Here is a 16,294-nt window from a genome sequence, read left to right as displayed (position 1 = left end):
AATTTATTGCTGTGGGAGATTGTAAATGCTTTTAGTGTTTAGACCCCTGTTGATCGGGGATATTTTGTTACTTACAGCTGAATGCATTCTAACTAATCGTGTGGGGAATATGCAAATTTCTGTCTCTGGCAGCCAATACAACATGAAATTCTAAAAGCCATTATAAACCACAAGGTCAGATTGGGATACCAAGAAACCAAAAGCATTATTTGGAAGAACTAAAGACATGAAAGGATCATCTAATGCTGAAATCTATTGGCTAAAGATGAAATTCATATGCTAATATTAGGAAAGGACCTGTACTTGTGTAGGTTGGAGAAGTATTGAGAGGGTAAATGGGGAAAAGATATTCACAAGTATATTCATTCTTGGCCTCTTTGTTCAGAATTAGCTCATAAAACAATTTTATAATTAACTACCTGCCTAGGAAACTCTCAGTGGCCTTAGTAGTAAAACGTGTCAACCATATGAATTTTGCCAGCAGTAAGTCTTTGGAGAGCAGGAAGGAACTGATGCAGCAGTTTCCTAGTATTTGCATGGTTACTTAGAAAGGACATTTATATCATTTTCCAACCTGATTTACATGGAATCCATCACCATTTGTTCCACCTCTTAAAAAGAAAACAGAAAGTGCTCATTTGTCTACATCACCTCTCATTAGAAAATACTTTCCAGCGTAATTATTAATTTATTATTAAACATTCTGTTTAATATTGACAATTTACATAATATTCATTGAAAAATATAGAGGGACCATTCAGCACTTTTTGAAGAAGTCACAGTACCCTTAAAACTAGAGTAGACAGAGTACAACAAATGAAATAACATTTTGACATGAGAAACAAAATCTTGTCCCAAAAACTTCTCCCACCAACCCAACCCCCTTTTTTCCACATTCTCCACCAATTTCAGGAGTTTTCTTCACACAGTTTGGCTCTAATAAGCCTCTCGAAGCAGTAGCCATCGACACAGATTGAATCTACGTTTTTGTATTAACAGATCAGATCAGCTTCTTCATCGTGTTCACTTATGCTCCAGTGAATCACTATGGTATCTATAATGCAGGGATCTGGTCTTATTTTTACATACACACTGCAGAAATGGAACTGCCTAGGTTGGAAGAGATGGCAGCTAGTGAGAAAACAGGTTTCCGTGGGTTCTTTGGAGCCAAGAGTACTGGTAGACAAGAGGGCTGGGTGCAGAAGGATCATGAGCAGGCAATACAATGGCTGCCTTGGCACAGATGCAAGTAAACAACAGGGAACACGGGCTGATTGAGGAAAGCTTCAACGGGAGGTATGGAGGTGGTGGAAAATGATTTGAAAACTTTTCTGAGCCACAAGAAATACTTTCTAAAACCACATCAGGAGTTCAACTTTAATTCATCTGTCTGGTCAGCTACTTTCAGAATTACCTGCTCTTTGAGGTCTCTGAACTTTTTCACCAAATACTGTGAGGTCATTAGGAAAAAAGATCGCTATGCCTTTTCAAATCCTGATTAGCTAATTTTCCAACTGTTAATTTCCACAGACACAGTCTCTAGAGATTCATCAAAAATTATTCCAGGTTCATTCTAATGCAATATAATATGTTTAAGTCTTACGTAAGTGGATGTTAGCATTATCATTACTAATGTCATTACTATTTTCAAACTTTGAAGTTTGTTTTTGAAATAAAGGTTGATTTTTCCTAACATGCTAAATCTTTTATACACATACAAAAGTATGACTTGGTTTTTGGAAATTAATTTTGCAGCCTGGGACTCCTAAGGAACTTAGATAACTTTAAATGCAACTAGTAACAACCTTCAGGCAATCAATTATCAGATTGTTATATCTCATTCTTTGGGACATTAGGACGAGTATTTCAAAATGTCCCCAAATAACTTTCAAACAGCTTTTTCCAAATTGTCTGGAGACTCTTTCCCCCAAAATTAGAGTACCCAACACAGATAATAAAAGATGTGACTTGAAGATTACTGATTTTTAAAGGCCTCTCCAGAATTTACGTATCAAATTGATTATTTCTTCCTTCAAAATCGTCACCTTTAACACTTATACATTTATCCAAAATGTAATCTCACCAACTGATCTCACTAGTTGTCCTTGTACAGGCACTTACACAATGCTGGGTATAAGCGTGAGTCTTAATAAATATTTTATGATTGGATGGGTCCATGAGTAAGTGAGTGAGTTAGTAAGTGAGTGATAAAAAAGCAAATAAACGAATTTATAGCCTCCCCTTTAAGGACTCCCTTCTAAGCCAATAACTTTCATTTTCTTATCCACATTAATGGCAACGCTTCATGGTTTGGGGGTAAATTTCATTAGTGGAAATAGTCAAAAATCACTTAGAACAAGTTTGATGAATAAGAGACACAATTTAGTAGGATAAGGGCACTTACGAAAACCAAAGCATGATCAAAATATTACAAATCTGACTTTCTATAACTTGGCTCTGAAGGCAATTCTAGAAATGATTTGAGCATCAACAACAAACCTGGATTAGGCATATCAACTCCAGAGTGACTGCTCTGAAAGGCCGTGCTCAATATAGAAAAACTGGTATGCTAGTTTTCATGCTACTTTTCTCTATATTTACATTTATATAAATAGACTTATGGTCAATGTTCATATAGTGTATTAAAATGTAACGGGGAGAAATATCCTGTAGCCTCCTGCTAATCTTAAATCCATAAAACTTCATTTTCCTACTTACAAAATAAAGGCTCAAACTAGATGATCTGTTTAAACCTTTTCAGTGCTATCATTCAACAATTCTATAAATAAATAGTTCAACCTTTGTTCACACATCTTCAACCACTCTTACTAACATTTCAGAGGTTTCATATTAGGGAACTGTCCCTTTAAACAGCCATAAGGTCCCAAGGGAAATCATGCTGTAGACCATGAGGTACAAAACTACTAGAGCAAGGTAAATGGGACACACACACACACACACACACACACACCCCTCTGTCCTGTTAGCAGTAAACTATCTACCCCCAAACTGGGACATTTATAGATGTCATTATGATAGTTTACATTCATGTGAAATCAGTTATAGAAATTATACAGAGCAAAGCTGCTCTTTAAATGGTTTTTCAACTTTTTACTAAGTAGTTACAACTTCAAAAGTGGAGGAAGTGCTTTCAAATGGAAGTATGACAGCAGGCTTGAGGAAGTCCTGCTTCCGATTGTGTCCAAAGTATCTTATTCTGTAGATTCCAGGCTGGGCAGTATCTGGAATATGCCATTCTATCGTTGCATTGCTACGACCCAGGAGTCCCTTGTGCCAATTGAAACTGTTGGTAGGAAACAAACAAACAAACCCAATTTTACTCTTAAAAATGTGTGATTAGAAAACAATGTATTACTCATTAAACGAATATTCAGGGAGCACCAACCATAAGCAAGGCACTAAGTCTACCTTTTGAGAGTATAGCAATGAACAAAATAGAGATAAATACTTTCTAGAAGAGAACCTTTAATGAACAATCATTTGTAGAAATACCTTTACTCGTTCTACTTTTCAAACTACCTAAACTATATCCATCACAGGAAGTTTTACCTCATATTCAGAACACAGATGCCTCCTGCTTTAGAACTTCTATAGCATCCTTTTAGCCCTTGTCATCCTCTACTTCAACTGACACGTCTTTTTGCAACGAGATTCGTTTATTAAAAATATACGTTTAATGAGCATATGTACCAGAGTCTATTCTAGAAGTACTGAGGATACAGTAGTGAGCAAGATAGACATGATCCAAAGATTCATGGAGCAAGAAAGACATGGGACAAAGTTTCCATGTTTCTCAATGATAAAAGAAAGGCAATGAGCAAGTAAACCACAAATAATTTTAAAAGTGATAAGTGAAATGATGAAAGGAACACAGAGGTATCTCTAAGGAGATGTCATTTAAACTGAACCCACAATAGCTAGAGGAAGAACATTCTAGAAAGAGGGAACATAGAATGCAAAGTGTCTGAAGCAAGAACAAACTTGGTACAGCCAAGGAACAGAATGCAGGTCAGTAGAATTAGAGCATAATAAAACTGTGGAAGAGTAATTGAGATGATAGAAACAGATAAAGTCAGATCACATTGGTTCTTGTAGACCATGACAGGGGGTTCAGATGCTCCTCTAGGTACAGTGAGATACAATGAGTTAACTGACCAATACCCTCAAATATGTAGAGATATCAATAGATAAATCCCCTGGGCACAAAAGGTGTGCTCAACCTTCTATGTTTCTCCGTGATAGGCCCAGTGCTCTCAATAAACAGCTGATGGTTCTGCTGCTGATGAACAGGGCAGAGGTCTATACATACCCTCAGTGCTGACTGCTATTCTGATGTGGGGCTTTTGAAAATAAATCCGTCTTTTTACACTATCTGTATAACCTTATTTTAACAATCAATATGCATTTATGACTTGTTTGAAATTCAGCCATACCCTTTAGAGTCCTAAAGGTCACAAGGAAGATTATGCCAATATTTATATATGGTTATCAAATGGGCCACAACATGGTCAAATCTGTATTTTCAGTTAGCTCTGTGAATCCAACGAACATACAAATAATCATAGGTAATCATGATTCGTTATAGGTAATCTGAATAGAAATAAATCGGCAAAAATTTTGCCCACTCTCATGCCACTGTCCTGTGGTAAAATTTATAAAATTGAGAATAGAAATATTTTCTTATTTTAGACACATGTTCAAATCATCAAAATATCTATTCAGCTCAATATTTGGTAACAAAGGGCACAGAGATATATGTCTCTCTGAAGAAACTCTAAGAGCATATTTCTTACTTTAGTCAGTAAGACTTAAACACTCAAGCTTCTCATGTTTTAGTAATTCAAACGAAGAATCATTGACCATATATAAACACACAATACATGCATAGACTCGTTATTTTCCCAGAAGGAATGTCAAGCTCTGCAGAGCTATCTCAACACACCTTCAACCAGGCCCCCTTTCAACCAATTTGCAAGAAGGCTAGACAGTTTTAAGGGTAATGTCTGTGATCACACAAAAAACTAAATTAACAGATGTTTATAAGAATGGAGGTCATAACCTCATTAGCACCTAATCTTACAAAAGCACTGTTTTGTAGAAAAATATAAACAAAATGAAGTCTAATAAATCAACTGAATATGGCCAGCCAGCTCCTTAAGAATTTGATATCATTAATATCATGTATTGAGCCAGTCTTCCCATTTGTCTCCCCTGCATTACTAACCAACTGTTTCCAAGGCTTGAAAGACAAAATATTCAATAGACATGCTCACCGAGTCTCCCAGGAGGCATCATTATGCACTATCTGCCACGTTGTGGAAATGCTCTCATATTTCTCCACGGTGAGGAAAGTCTGATGGGTCTGGAATGCAATTAACAGAACTGATCAGACATCGAAGAGTAACAGAAGGAACCTGTCTGTAAATACTCTTGTTGACTGTATGCTAACCTACCATTGACCTTGTATGAAAATGTATTCGAATTTCATTCAAATTCTTAGGTAGTTCTCAACATTCTATGCAATGTCTTCAGAATGTTAATTTATCCAGTCTATTAAAAACCATAACTTTTTTTTTAGAAAATTGAATGAAGCAGAATTTCAGAGATGATAGCAAATTTTGGAAATTAGAGAAAAGGAGACAAAACAAAACTTGAGATTTAAAAAAGGCATAAGTCAAACCTTTTCATGACATGTTTACTAATCTATAATCTAAGACTTTTTCTAGTCACCTCAAGATTTAGAAAAGAAAATGGGAAAGTTTCCTCATCTTTCCCATTTGCAGATATATGAATTATTAGTAAATACAGCTTCCCAAGTGAACGAATTGAAAAGCATGCATAAATCTTTCTTGTCCTGGGTGCTAAAAACAATTCCAATATTTCGTCATAATGGATTTCTAGAAAACATAGCATAAGCAAATTTTATTTTCCCATTGGAAAATTGCTATAATAAGTTGTTTCAGACCAAGAATTTGGTTTCAAACAAAGCATAGATTTGAATAATATAACAAATTAAAAGACACAGAGGCCATACAGCTCCAATTTTCCACAAAACCCTTTTAATTATGGCCATTCGGGCACAACTGGTCTCTAATTTACCTTTATCCATCATAACCCCTTACACCTGCCATTTCCAGGTGTTCAAATAAACCTTTACTGAATGAATCCCTTATTTACAGCTGGGCTGTGGGATTATTTCAAATTCTTTTCTAATTACTCAACTGATAGATTATATTCAATAAGGAAGTTTTCATAACAATGGTGACGTGTAAAGAGAGCTATTTCTGGCCCTTTAGGGAAGAGAGGAGGCCTTAGATGGGATAGGAGATAGAGTGGGTACCACTAGTGTATAAGTCTAGAGTACAGATTTGACAACAAGTCTAGACCACTGCATATGTCAATTATATGGCCCTTCTCTCCCTACTTCCCAACCTGAACCTCTTCCAGATACACAATTAGATAATATAAGTTATTAATCTCTCTAGGCCTCAGTAAAATAGGGATAATAAAACAGAACCCATTGGGTGTCAGTGAGGAGTAAATTAGATGCCTGTGATAATGCATGTAAAGTACTTAGCCTAGTACCTGCAAATAGTAAGCATTCAATAATAGTGGTGAGGATGTGATGGTTTTTACTAACAAAACGTATTGGAAATTGTTTTATGCCTTGTCCCACAGCATTCTTAGAAATTCATTCTATTGTCACTGTAGTGTTTTAAGCATTTTGTTCTCCTGCTTCTCCACGGCAATAACGATGGTAGTATTTCTCTACCCTAGGGATATCAAATGACAGTTAATCCTGTAGTTTTACTGCAACACTTTGATATATTCATAAAAATAATGTTATAAAACATGTAAATACTCTGGCACAGGTGACTGCCTAGAGAAATTATTTCAAACAGGTACATGTTAATTATCCAAGTAGTAGAACAGTTTTGCCCAATATCTTTCTGACAATTTCATTATTGCCACAATTGTTGTCACAGCAATAATAATATTCTAATGAACAGAAATGGGAAGGCTCATTTGGGAAAAGCATTTTGTGTTGTAAGTGACAGCGGGCCCTGGGAAGAATGGCTCACTGATAGAGTGAATGCATCCTCAGCCACAGTAAAAAATCTGACCTTGAAATCACTTTTATATACTCACTCTCTTTTTCCTCTATTTGTATGTATTGTTTGAATTTTTAAACTGGACTATATCTAGTTATAGCTTGTGTAATATTCTAAGCGTGCTGCAGAGGAGTAAAATTACTTCATTTTATTAACCAGTATATTACACATATATATATATACTTTGTCATATATGTATAAACATATATAACAAAACAAAAAAGTATGAAATGACATGTAACAAACGATTTAAAACATTTATGGAAATAGGGGTCCTTTCACATTCTATCGTAAGCATTTTGTATATTATCTGTTTTTACACTGGACATGTATTTCCTCTGTCATTTTTCAAGATTAGTTAAGTAAATATCCTATTAGGGCCAGTAGGGAAATGAATGGTGCAAGACAAAGTGAAGCACATGGGTCAGGGTTCCAAGCCAGTAGAGCCTCCATCTGAGGACCAATGGTCATTCCCACAGTAAAGGAAGGACCTGAGGCAGCAGTGCTAGAGGAGGAGAGGAGCCAGAGAGGGAGTAGGAAGGAAACAAAGACACACTTCACTCTAAGACCTTTGATTATGTCACCAAATTTAGCAGAGTTTTTAAATTGGGATACATAAATGGGATTGTATTCAAATTTACGTCTTCTCAAAAGACAATGCAGTTCTCTACGCGTTGTGCTATAGGGGGTCCTAAGTATAGCCACTTAAATATTTGGGTACTTTGTTTTCCAGATTCAATTCCACATTCACTGCTCCCACTGAAAATTTTCCCACACCTACAAAATCAGGTGCAAAGCAAGTTGGAAAATTTATCTTCATGTTGTTAACCTCTATAGGGATATTGAAGTAAATGAAAGGCTAAAAGGTGACTTTAAAGTCGCACAATGAGTCACTGATGCTTACCCGGTTTTCTGCTGAATTCTTTGGGTTAGCACCAACAAATGTAACTTCAACAACTTCTCCCTGAAGATAAAAATTCATTCTGTGAGTTCTAGTAAAAGTATTTTTTGCTGCGCTCATATTTAGACCGTTATTTATGAAATGTTCTAAGATTCTGGGTACCTGTATAGATTCTGTTCTGTTTAATCAAGTGAGTTATCTTCTGAAACTATTAGATTAAGTGCCCTTGTAACAATGGACAGGGAAGTTTGGGCCAATATATTACTCTAGAATTTTTGGACAATGAATTTTATTTTGGTGCATTTAGACAGAGTTGAAGACATAGAAAGAATTCCATAAACATGAAAATATCCTTCAAAAAGAAAAGCAAAATAAAGACATTTTCAAACATACAAAAGAAGACAGAAAAATGTTAAAGGATGTCCTTCAAGTAAACAGAAAATGACACTGGATGGATATTCTGATCTATACAAAGAAATTAAGAGCTCCAGAAATTGTTAATGTGTGAGTAAATAAAATGTTTCTCTTACTATTTAATGCTGTATAAAAGACAATCTACTGTTTAAAGTAAAAAATAAGAACACTCTAGGGAAAAGTCCATAAATTATATAAAAGTAAAATGCATGACAACAACAGCACAAAGACCAGGAAGAAAGGGAAGAACACCACGAGCCAGGCTGATCAAGAAAAAAACAGACAGAAGGCACAAATCATCAGTATCGTGAATGAGATAGGTGATGTCAATACAGATTGTGCATATATTTAAAATACAATAAGGAAATATTATTCATGACTTTATGCCCATAAATTCAATAAATTAGATGAAATGCAATGGACACATTTCTTGAAATACGGAAACTGTCAAAGATCACCGAAGAGGAAATATATAATCTTAATAGCAAAATTTACCAAATGACACACTTTAAATATGTATAGTTTATAGTATATCAATGCTACATCAATAAAGGACTTTTAAAACAACAAACTAACAAATAAATAAATCTTCCCATCACTTACTATGGTACATGAGACCTTCTACAAGTTTCCACTCACTCTTCTACCTTAAGCCCTCTCTACTGTCTATGCACCGCAGAAGTGGTATATCTTGATGGGTACAATGAACTCTTACTCATCCTCCAAGACCTAGCTCACGCCGAAAACATTTTTTCAATGAAAATTTGCCATGGATTCAGAATCCACGCTGACCATCTTAACAGGGATGTGCTGCTCAGTTATTTACTTTACTGTTAACTCCCCCGAATTACTATCATCATTTTATCTCCTTGTATTTATTCTCATCAGTGAGATTACCAAATTAGCTAATCTAAACAACAGTTAGCAAAATGTTCCAACAACAATCAATTAGAATCTCCTGCAAAAATCACTGCATTGCTTATATAGAGCAATCAGCCTGGCAGCAAACATTACGGTTCATCTTAAAAATAAACTTTATATCTGTTAGCCTAATTGTCCTAATCCTTAAAGGGATTCTTTTCCTTGATGCTTTTTCTACATTCACAATTTACTATTTACTCATATTCATCTTAACAATGAGAAACAACCCCACTACAGATACAATACGCCAATTCAAACGGAAGTGGTATAGAACAGGCACTTCTGACATGACAGAGTGAGGCACTTCTGATATGTCCTCTCCCCAAAAAGCAAGCATATATATATATATATATATATATATATATATATATATATATATATATATATGATAAACTTTCAAAAATAACCATTTTGGCACTTTTGATATCAACCAAACACTGAGAATTGTTTAGTCATTAAAACTACTAAACTTAAGGTAAGAAGAGCAGCAGTCTTTGGTGTTCTTAACAGGATTGCTCCCATCCTCTGTAGCACTGTAATTCAACCAGAGTGGGGAAGGCCATGAAATCAATTGCTTTCCTGCTGCTACCAGAAGGAACTCAACTGATTTGGAATATAGCTATTATGTTTAAAATCATGATCTCAGCAGAAGGCAAACATTGGAGGTTAGTGGCTAGACTGGTGGGCTAGTTAGAGATTTGATAGTGTTTGGGGAGGTAAGGTAACCACAGTCATAATAAGCTCTCCTTCTATCCTAGATTGACCAGAGGCTATGAGCATGCACAGCAGAGACCAGAGCAAACCCAAATCACCTACACATCCCTGGACAACGGAGTCTATGCGGAGGTGCAGAGGAAACATAAGAGAGTCTAGTGGAAATTAAAAGCTGAGGTAAACTGGAACACGGTCTGAAGTTTGAATACATACCGCAGCCCACACAGATCTATCAGCAGAGATTGAAAATCTTACTCCCTCAGGCATCTAAAAACAAACTCTGACCAACATTTGGCTAAACATTAAGTGATGTAATCACAGGAACAACACTATGAGAGTTAGACTTAAAAGTAAAATCAAGAATTTAAAAAACTGAGCAAAGATATCAGCAGCCACACATTGCAAGAGAGACAGAATTTACTAATTTAGTTGTTTTAAATAAGCAAACAAAAACAGCTCTCTGCTGAAGAGGTGAAGCTAGAATCCAGAGTTGATACAATATACCCAAAAACATCTAGTCGTCAATAAAACATAAGATATTTTGAAAGCATTGCCCATACTGAGAAAAAAGCAGCAATTAAAACTCCCTTTCTGTATCCCCAGATACTGGATTTAGCAAAGACTTCCCACCACTGTTATAAAAATGTTCTAAGAACTAATCTAAATCATATTTGAAGAAGTAAATGAAAGTATGACTATAATGGCTATGCAAATAGAGAACCTCAATGAAAAGAATTAATTAAAAAGAATCAATTAGAAATGCTGGAGTTGAAAATCACCACAATGAAGTGAAAAACTCACTAGCAAATGTGAGATGACAGAAGAAAACACAGGTGAACAAAAGGTATCAAAACAAATTATTCTAGTTGAAGAATAAAGAGAAAAAAATTAAAGTTAAAATAACCTCAGAAACATGTGGGATAATATCAACCAAACCAACATTTACAAAACAGAAGTCTCAGAATTACAGAAAAGAGAAAAAAGTGGACAAAATTTTTTTGAAGAAATAATGGCTGAAACTTCCCAAATTTGATGAGCATTGCCTTACAGATCCAAAGAACCCAATAAATCCCAAGGAGGATAATCACAAAGTGACTCACATTCAGATACATTATAGCAAACTGGTGGCAGACACAGGCAAAAAGAAAAATCTTGAAAGCAGCAAGAGAAAAATGATTCATTACTTACAAGGATACTACAATAAGATTAACAATTGGCTTCTCATTAGAGAGTGAGAACATAGCCATTTAACAGGATAACATACTCAAAGAAAACAACAGGATAACATATATAAAATGATAAAAGAAACAATTTTTCAACCAAGGATGCAGCAAAATTACTCTTCAAAGATAAATGGAAAACAAAGACATTCCAGATAAACAAAGGCTGAGAGAATTTGTTGTTAGCAGAACTGTCTTACAAAAAATACTAATGGAAATTGTTTAGGCTGAAAGGAAATTATGTTAGATGGTAATTCAAATTCTTAAAAAAGCATAAAGAGCATCAGAACTGGTAAATATGTGGATAAACAAAAAATATTCTATAAATATACTTTTCCAAATCTTAACCTCTTTACAAGGCATAAGATTGTATAAAACAACAGTTGTAACACTGTATTAGTATATTTATACATAGGTGTAATATATGTGACAATAATATCACAAAGGAGAGAAAGGAAAAATAGATATATTGGACCAATCTTTTTACATATTTTGGAATTAAGTTAGTATTATATTGAAAAGTAGATTGTGATTTATTAAGATGCATTATTATAGACCTGAGACACAATAAGACATAAATTCCTGGTACACAGCTCCTAAAACCCTTGGAATCTTTGAAATGATATATCTGTTTGTGTTCTAATGCGAGATTTTTATGGTGGGCTAGTTGTCCAGGGAACCAACCATGGGATTAGAGCGTTAGAACTTTTCACTCCACCCCCTTGATCTCCAGGGAGGGGGAAATGTCGTGTCCAGCACAACATCCAGGGTTGTGGGGAGGGAGAAGGGCGGAGCAGGGTTAAGAAAAGACAAGCAGCCATGAATAGAGTGCAACCGTGGGGCCAAGGGAATCAGCCTCAAGGACTGACCGCCGAATTGGGCCAATGCGTAGTTTTTATTGGTAAACTTCTAAAGAGGTAAAAGATTGTTAGTCTCAAGATCTGTGTGTTAGTAGCCTGCTGGCTGCCTTTCCGAAAGTTCCCATTGTGTTCCAGCTTGTACTTTGCCTTCACACACACACACATCTCCAAGGAATCCATTGAAGGGGAGGGACCGATATAATTCCATCGGGTCTCAGTTTGCTGAGGCTTCCCCTCAGATTTAATAAATTATGCCTACATAATGAAGCCTGCATAAAAATCCCTAAAGGGGTTCAGAGAGCGTCCAGGTTGGTGAATGTATGAAGATTCGGGGAAGGTGGCATGCTAGAGGATCTGAAATCTCTATGCTGCTCTCTCCATACCTTGCCCTATGCAGATGCCCTATTCCATTTGTCTGTCCCCGAATTGTATCCTTTTATAATAAACTGGCAATCTAGTAAGTAAACTGTTTTCCTGAATTCTGTGAGCCATTCTAACAAATCATTGTCCATAAAGAGGGGGACCTGGGAATCTCCAATTTATAATCAGTAGGTCAGAAGCACAGGTGACAACTTGCGTTTGCCATTGGTGTCTGAATTGAGGAGAAGGGGTATATGCAGTCTTATGAGTCTGAGCATCTTTAGGATCTGCCCCAACCCAAGATAGACAGTATCAGAATTGAATTGAATTGTAGGACACCTAAATCGGCATCCACAGAGAATTGGAGAATTGCTTGGTGTGGGGAGTACCTCCGCACATATACTGCTAGAAATATTGAGAATAGAGTATTGAGAGTAGAGTGTTCAGAAGAGAAACAGAGTTCCTTTTCCTCTCCAAGTCCCTAAAACAATTACTAGGAAAATAACTAAATACATATACAACTTTAAAAAAATCAACACAAGAATAAAAGGTACACTAAAACATAAAAATAACCTATGCTTCTATCTTAAGAAATGAGAAGAGAAAAATAAAATAAAAGCAGGCAGAAGAAGGATACGAAACATTTAAAAATCAAAGAAATAGAAAACAGAAAAACAATAAATAAAATCAATGAAGCTAAAAGTTCTTTGAAGACACAAATTACCAAAATAGGAAGTAAGAAGGAACATCATTATTGACCTTCCAGAAATTAAAAGGATTATAAGGAAATATTATGAACAACATCATCCCAACAAATTAGACAACTTATTTGAAATGTACAAAGTCCTAAAAAGATGAAAATTCTTAGGAAGACACAGATTCCTAAAGATAAATTGAATTCCTAGTAAAACACATAATTGACTCAAGAAAAAAGAAAAGAAAAGAAAATCTGAATAGGCCTACAACAAATAAAGAAAAAGAATTCGTAATTTAAAATTTTCTGATAAAAAGATACCAAGGTCCATATGGCTTTGCTGGTTAATCTCATCAAATACTTAAAGAAGAAATGATACCAATCTTTTACACACATTTTCAGAAAATACATGAGGGGACACTTCCTAACTCATTCCTTGGAACTAGAGTTACCCTGATACCAAAGGCAGACAAAGACAAGATGTGAAAAGAGATGAAAATACCCCTCATGGACACCAGTATAAAACTTTTTAGCAAAATATTAGCAAATCAAATTCAACAACGTATAAAAAAGGTTATATACCATAACTCATGTGTATTTAATACTTGAAAATCAGCTAATGCAATATACCATATGAATAGAATAAAAGAGAAAAACCAAATGATCACCTAAGTAGACATAGTAAAGCATTTGAAATAATTTTACACCCATTCTTCATAAAATCTCTCAACAAACTAGGCATAGAATGGAACTTTCTCAACCTGGTAAAGGGCATCTAGGAAAATCCTTTAAAAAAAATCACACTTGATGACTGACCACTTCTCTGAGGATGAGAAACAAGACAAGGATGCCCACTCTTACAATATCTATTCTACATTGTTTTGGAGATTCTAGTCAGTGCAATAAGAAAAAGAAAAAAATTAAAGGCATCCGGAAAAGAAACCCAAAAAGGAGTAAGTAAAGTTGTTTTTATTCACAAATAACATGATACAATTTCTAAGGAATCTCTACGGAATCCACTCCCACCCCAAAATAACCTATTAGAACTAATAAATAATTTCGCCAAGTTGCAAAACACAAGATGAATATAAAATAGTAGTGATGCAAATTCTGCTTCATTTCTGTGTGCTTTTCCTATCCCTGACTTTTCTGAGTGCCTTTTCTGAGATACTTTTCGGAATGCCAATGATTATTACCATGACCATCCATTTAAGAAGAAAAAGACAAACTGGGATTTTAGAAATTCAATTTTATACGATTACCACCTGGAAAATAATTATTTCCCCATGATCACGTTTGCAGAGCCTCTGCAGAGATAAGAACAATTATCAAAATTACTGTTGCTAGCAGCTGATCTATAGCATCATTAAAGGCAGGTGGTGTCATCGAACAACATCTTCCTCCCCCCAACCCCAACCTCCAAACACAGGCTTTTGAAGCACTCCAAGATCTCTTACCACTCTGTATTTAGGATTTGGGGGCTGTAGGACATCCCCAAAATTCTTGCCTATTGGTGGTCTATCCACAATATTAGGAATTAATGGGATTATCAATTCTTTGAAAAATGGAGGCTCTGGACCACTGCTCAGGTTGGCTACTGTGTCCTAGAACAAAGAATAAACATTTGCTTAAGGAGCACACAACACAGAGTCAAAGACCCTTTCCAAGTTCCTGGCCCCCAGTAACGCCCTCATTAAAGGAGTCTTTCTCTCTCTCTCTCTCTCTCTCTCTCTCTCTCTCTCTCTCTCTCTCTCTCTCTCTCTCTCTCTCCCTCTCTCTCTCTCTAACTACTTTAATAAAATGTGCAGGGAATCTTGCTAAAATGTGAGCTAGATGTACATAGTTTAAACTTTCATCACTAAATTAAAGTTTTTGGTCATTGGCTACACTTTCCTTCCCGTAGGCAGTTGGTTCAGTGATCAGGGTGGAAGCCTAGAAGTAGGTTACACAGCTTTAGATTCTAGGACAACCATTTTTTAAATGTGTGACTTTGGACAGGGGCCTAATGCATGACAAACCTTCATAACATGACACTGTAATTATTCTTTTGATTTTTAAAAAGGGTTGAGCCTCTCTGATCCAGACTCACACCAAGATTTCTTTCCTAAATCTTTCTCTGTGCTGACTAAAGAATATAATAAATATATTTTTAATTTAAAAGTTAAGATCAGCCTATATCCTGGCTAGTTTAATCTGTGTTTTCTACAAGATGTGGCACCTTTAATAATGTCAGCAAAATGCTAACCTCAAATTTGAAATAGCCCTTCATATGTATTGAATGTACTGTAATCCTCTCTTTATATATTTAATCTTCACAACAGCCACACAATCTATTATCATTCCCAGTTTGCAAAAGAGAAAACAGGCTTAGAGATACTCCGTAGTTTTTCAAGATCACATAGCTCGTCTTAGGTACATAACCATAAAATTGAGTGTGAAACAAATTTCCACAAAATGAATTGCACTTTTCTTCCTAAATATTATTATAAAATTTGAAGAATCTATTCCCATGGGAAGAGCTCTAGACCTATCATTGCAATGAAAGTTATCTCTAGGAATGGGTTATAAGTATAAGCAGTTATCTCTAGGCCCGGGTTATAAGTTTATACTTTTCTGTATAACATGAATATCCTACATGTTATTACAGCCTTTATGATGAAAAATAAAAATAGTTCTACTTTGGAAAAAAAGCATCAAATCTAAAATTAAGAACATTATGATAAGATAATAATCAGGTAATTAAAATATATCCTAATACCTTGTACTAAAACTTCAAACACACAGGAACTAATTAGGTGGAAGCATATGAAATTGCCAATATTCAGCTATTTTGACCTATTGAAACAGCAATTTCATTTGTTTCAACTTAATATATCCAAGCCCTTTCTTTGAAAGCGTTTTATTGTTTTTGCTATGTCATAATTGTTTCATACACTTATTGGGGCTTATATGGTATTATATAATGATCTGTTTATTAGTTAAGCTCTTTATCCTGCTTGTTGACTAATCTTCCCTCCCTAGAGCGAAGCTTCATAAATAACTGTTTTCAAAGGGAAGACTTCCACAAGTGGGGTTCC

General features: G+C 35.3%; 1 protein-coding gene across 3 annotated transcripts in view; it reads right to left on the bottom strand.

Annotated features, from left to right (window-relative positions):
- Positions 1-1,160: 1,160 nt before the first annotated feature.
- The window catches only part of ASAH2 (N-acylsphingosine amidohydrolase 2), a 62,192-nt gene continuing 47,058 nt past the window's right edge, over positions 1,161-16,294 (bottom strand). The window contains exons 18-21 of one of the 3 annotated variants that reach the window (XM_033129738.1): positions 14,675-14,821; positions 8,038-8,097; positions 5,295-5,383; positions 1,161-3,304 (exon numbers count right to left, since the gene is read on the bottom strand). In XM_033129738.1, coding sequence (XP_032985629.1) covers positions 3,115-3,304; positions 5,295-5,383; positions 8,038-8,097; positions 14,675-14,821 — 486 coding nt within the window. In that variant the 3' untranslated portion in view covers positions 1,161-3,114. The remainder of the gene's footprint in view (positions 3,305-5,294; positions 5,384-8,037; positions 8,098-14,674; positions 14,822-16,294) is intronic. The other 2 variants (XM_033129740.1, XM_033129739.1) reach the window with 2 other exon arrangements.

Source organism: Rhinolophus ferrumequinum, chromosome 16 (genome assembly GCF_004115265.2).
Source record: "Rhinolophus ferrumequinum isolate MPI-CBG mRhiFer1 chromosome 16, mRhiFer1_v1.p, whole genome shotgun sequence".
In the NCBI taxonomy this organism is placed as follows: domain Eukaryota; kingdom Metazoa; phylum Chordata; class Mammalia; order Chiroptera; family Rhinolophidae; genus Rhinolophus; species Rhinolophus ferrumequinum.
This window is presented reverse-complemented; position numbering and strand designations above follow the sequence as displayed.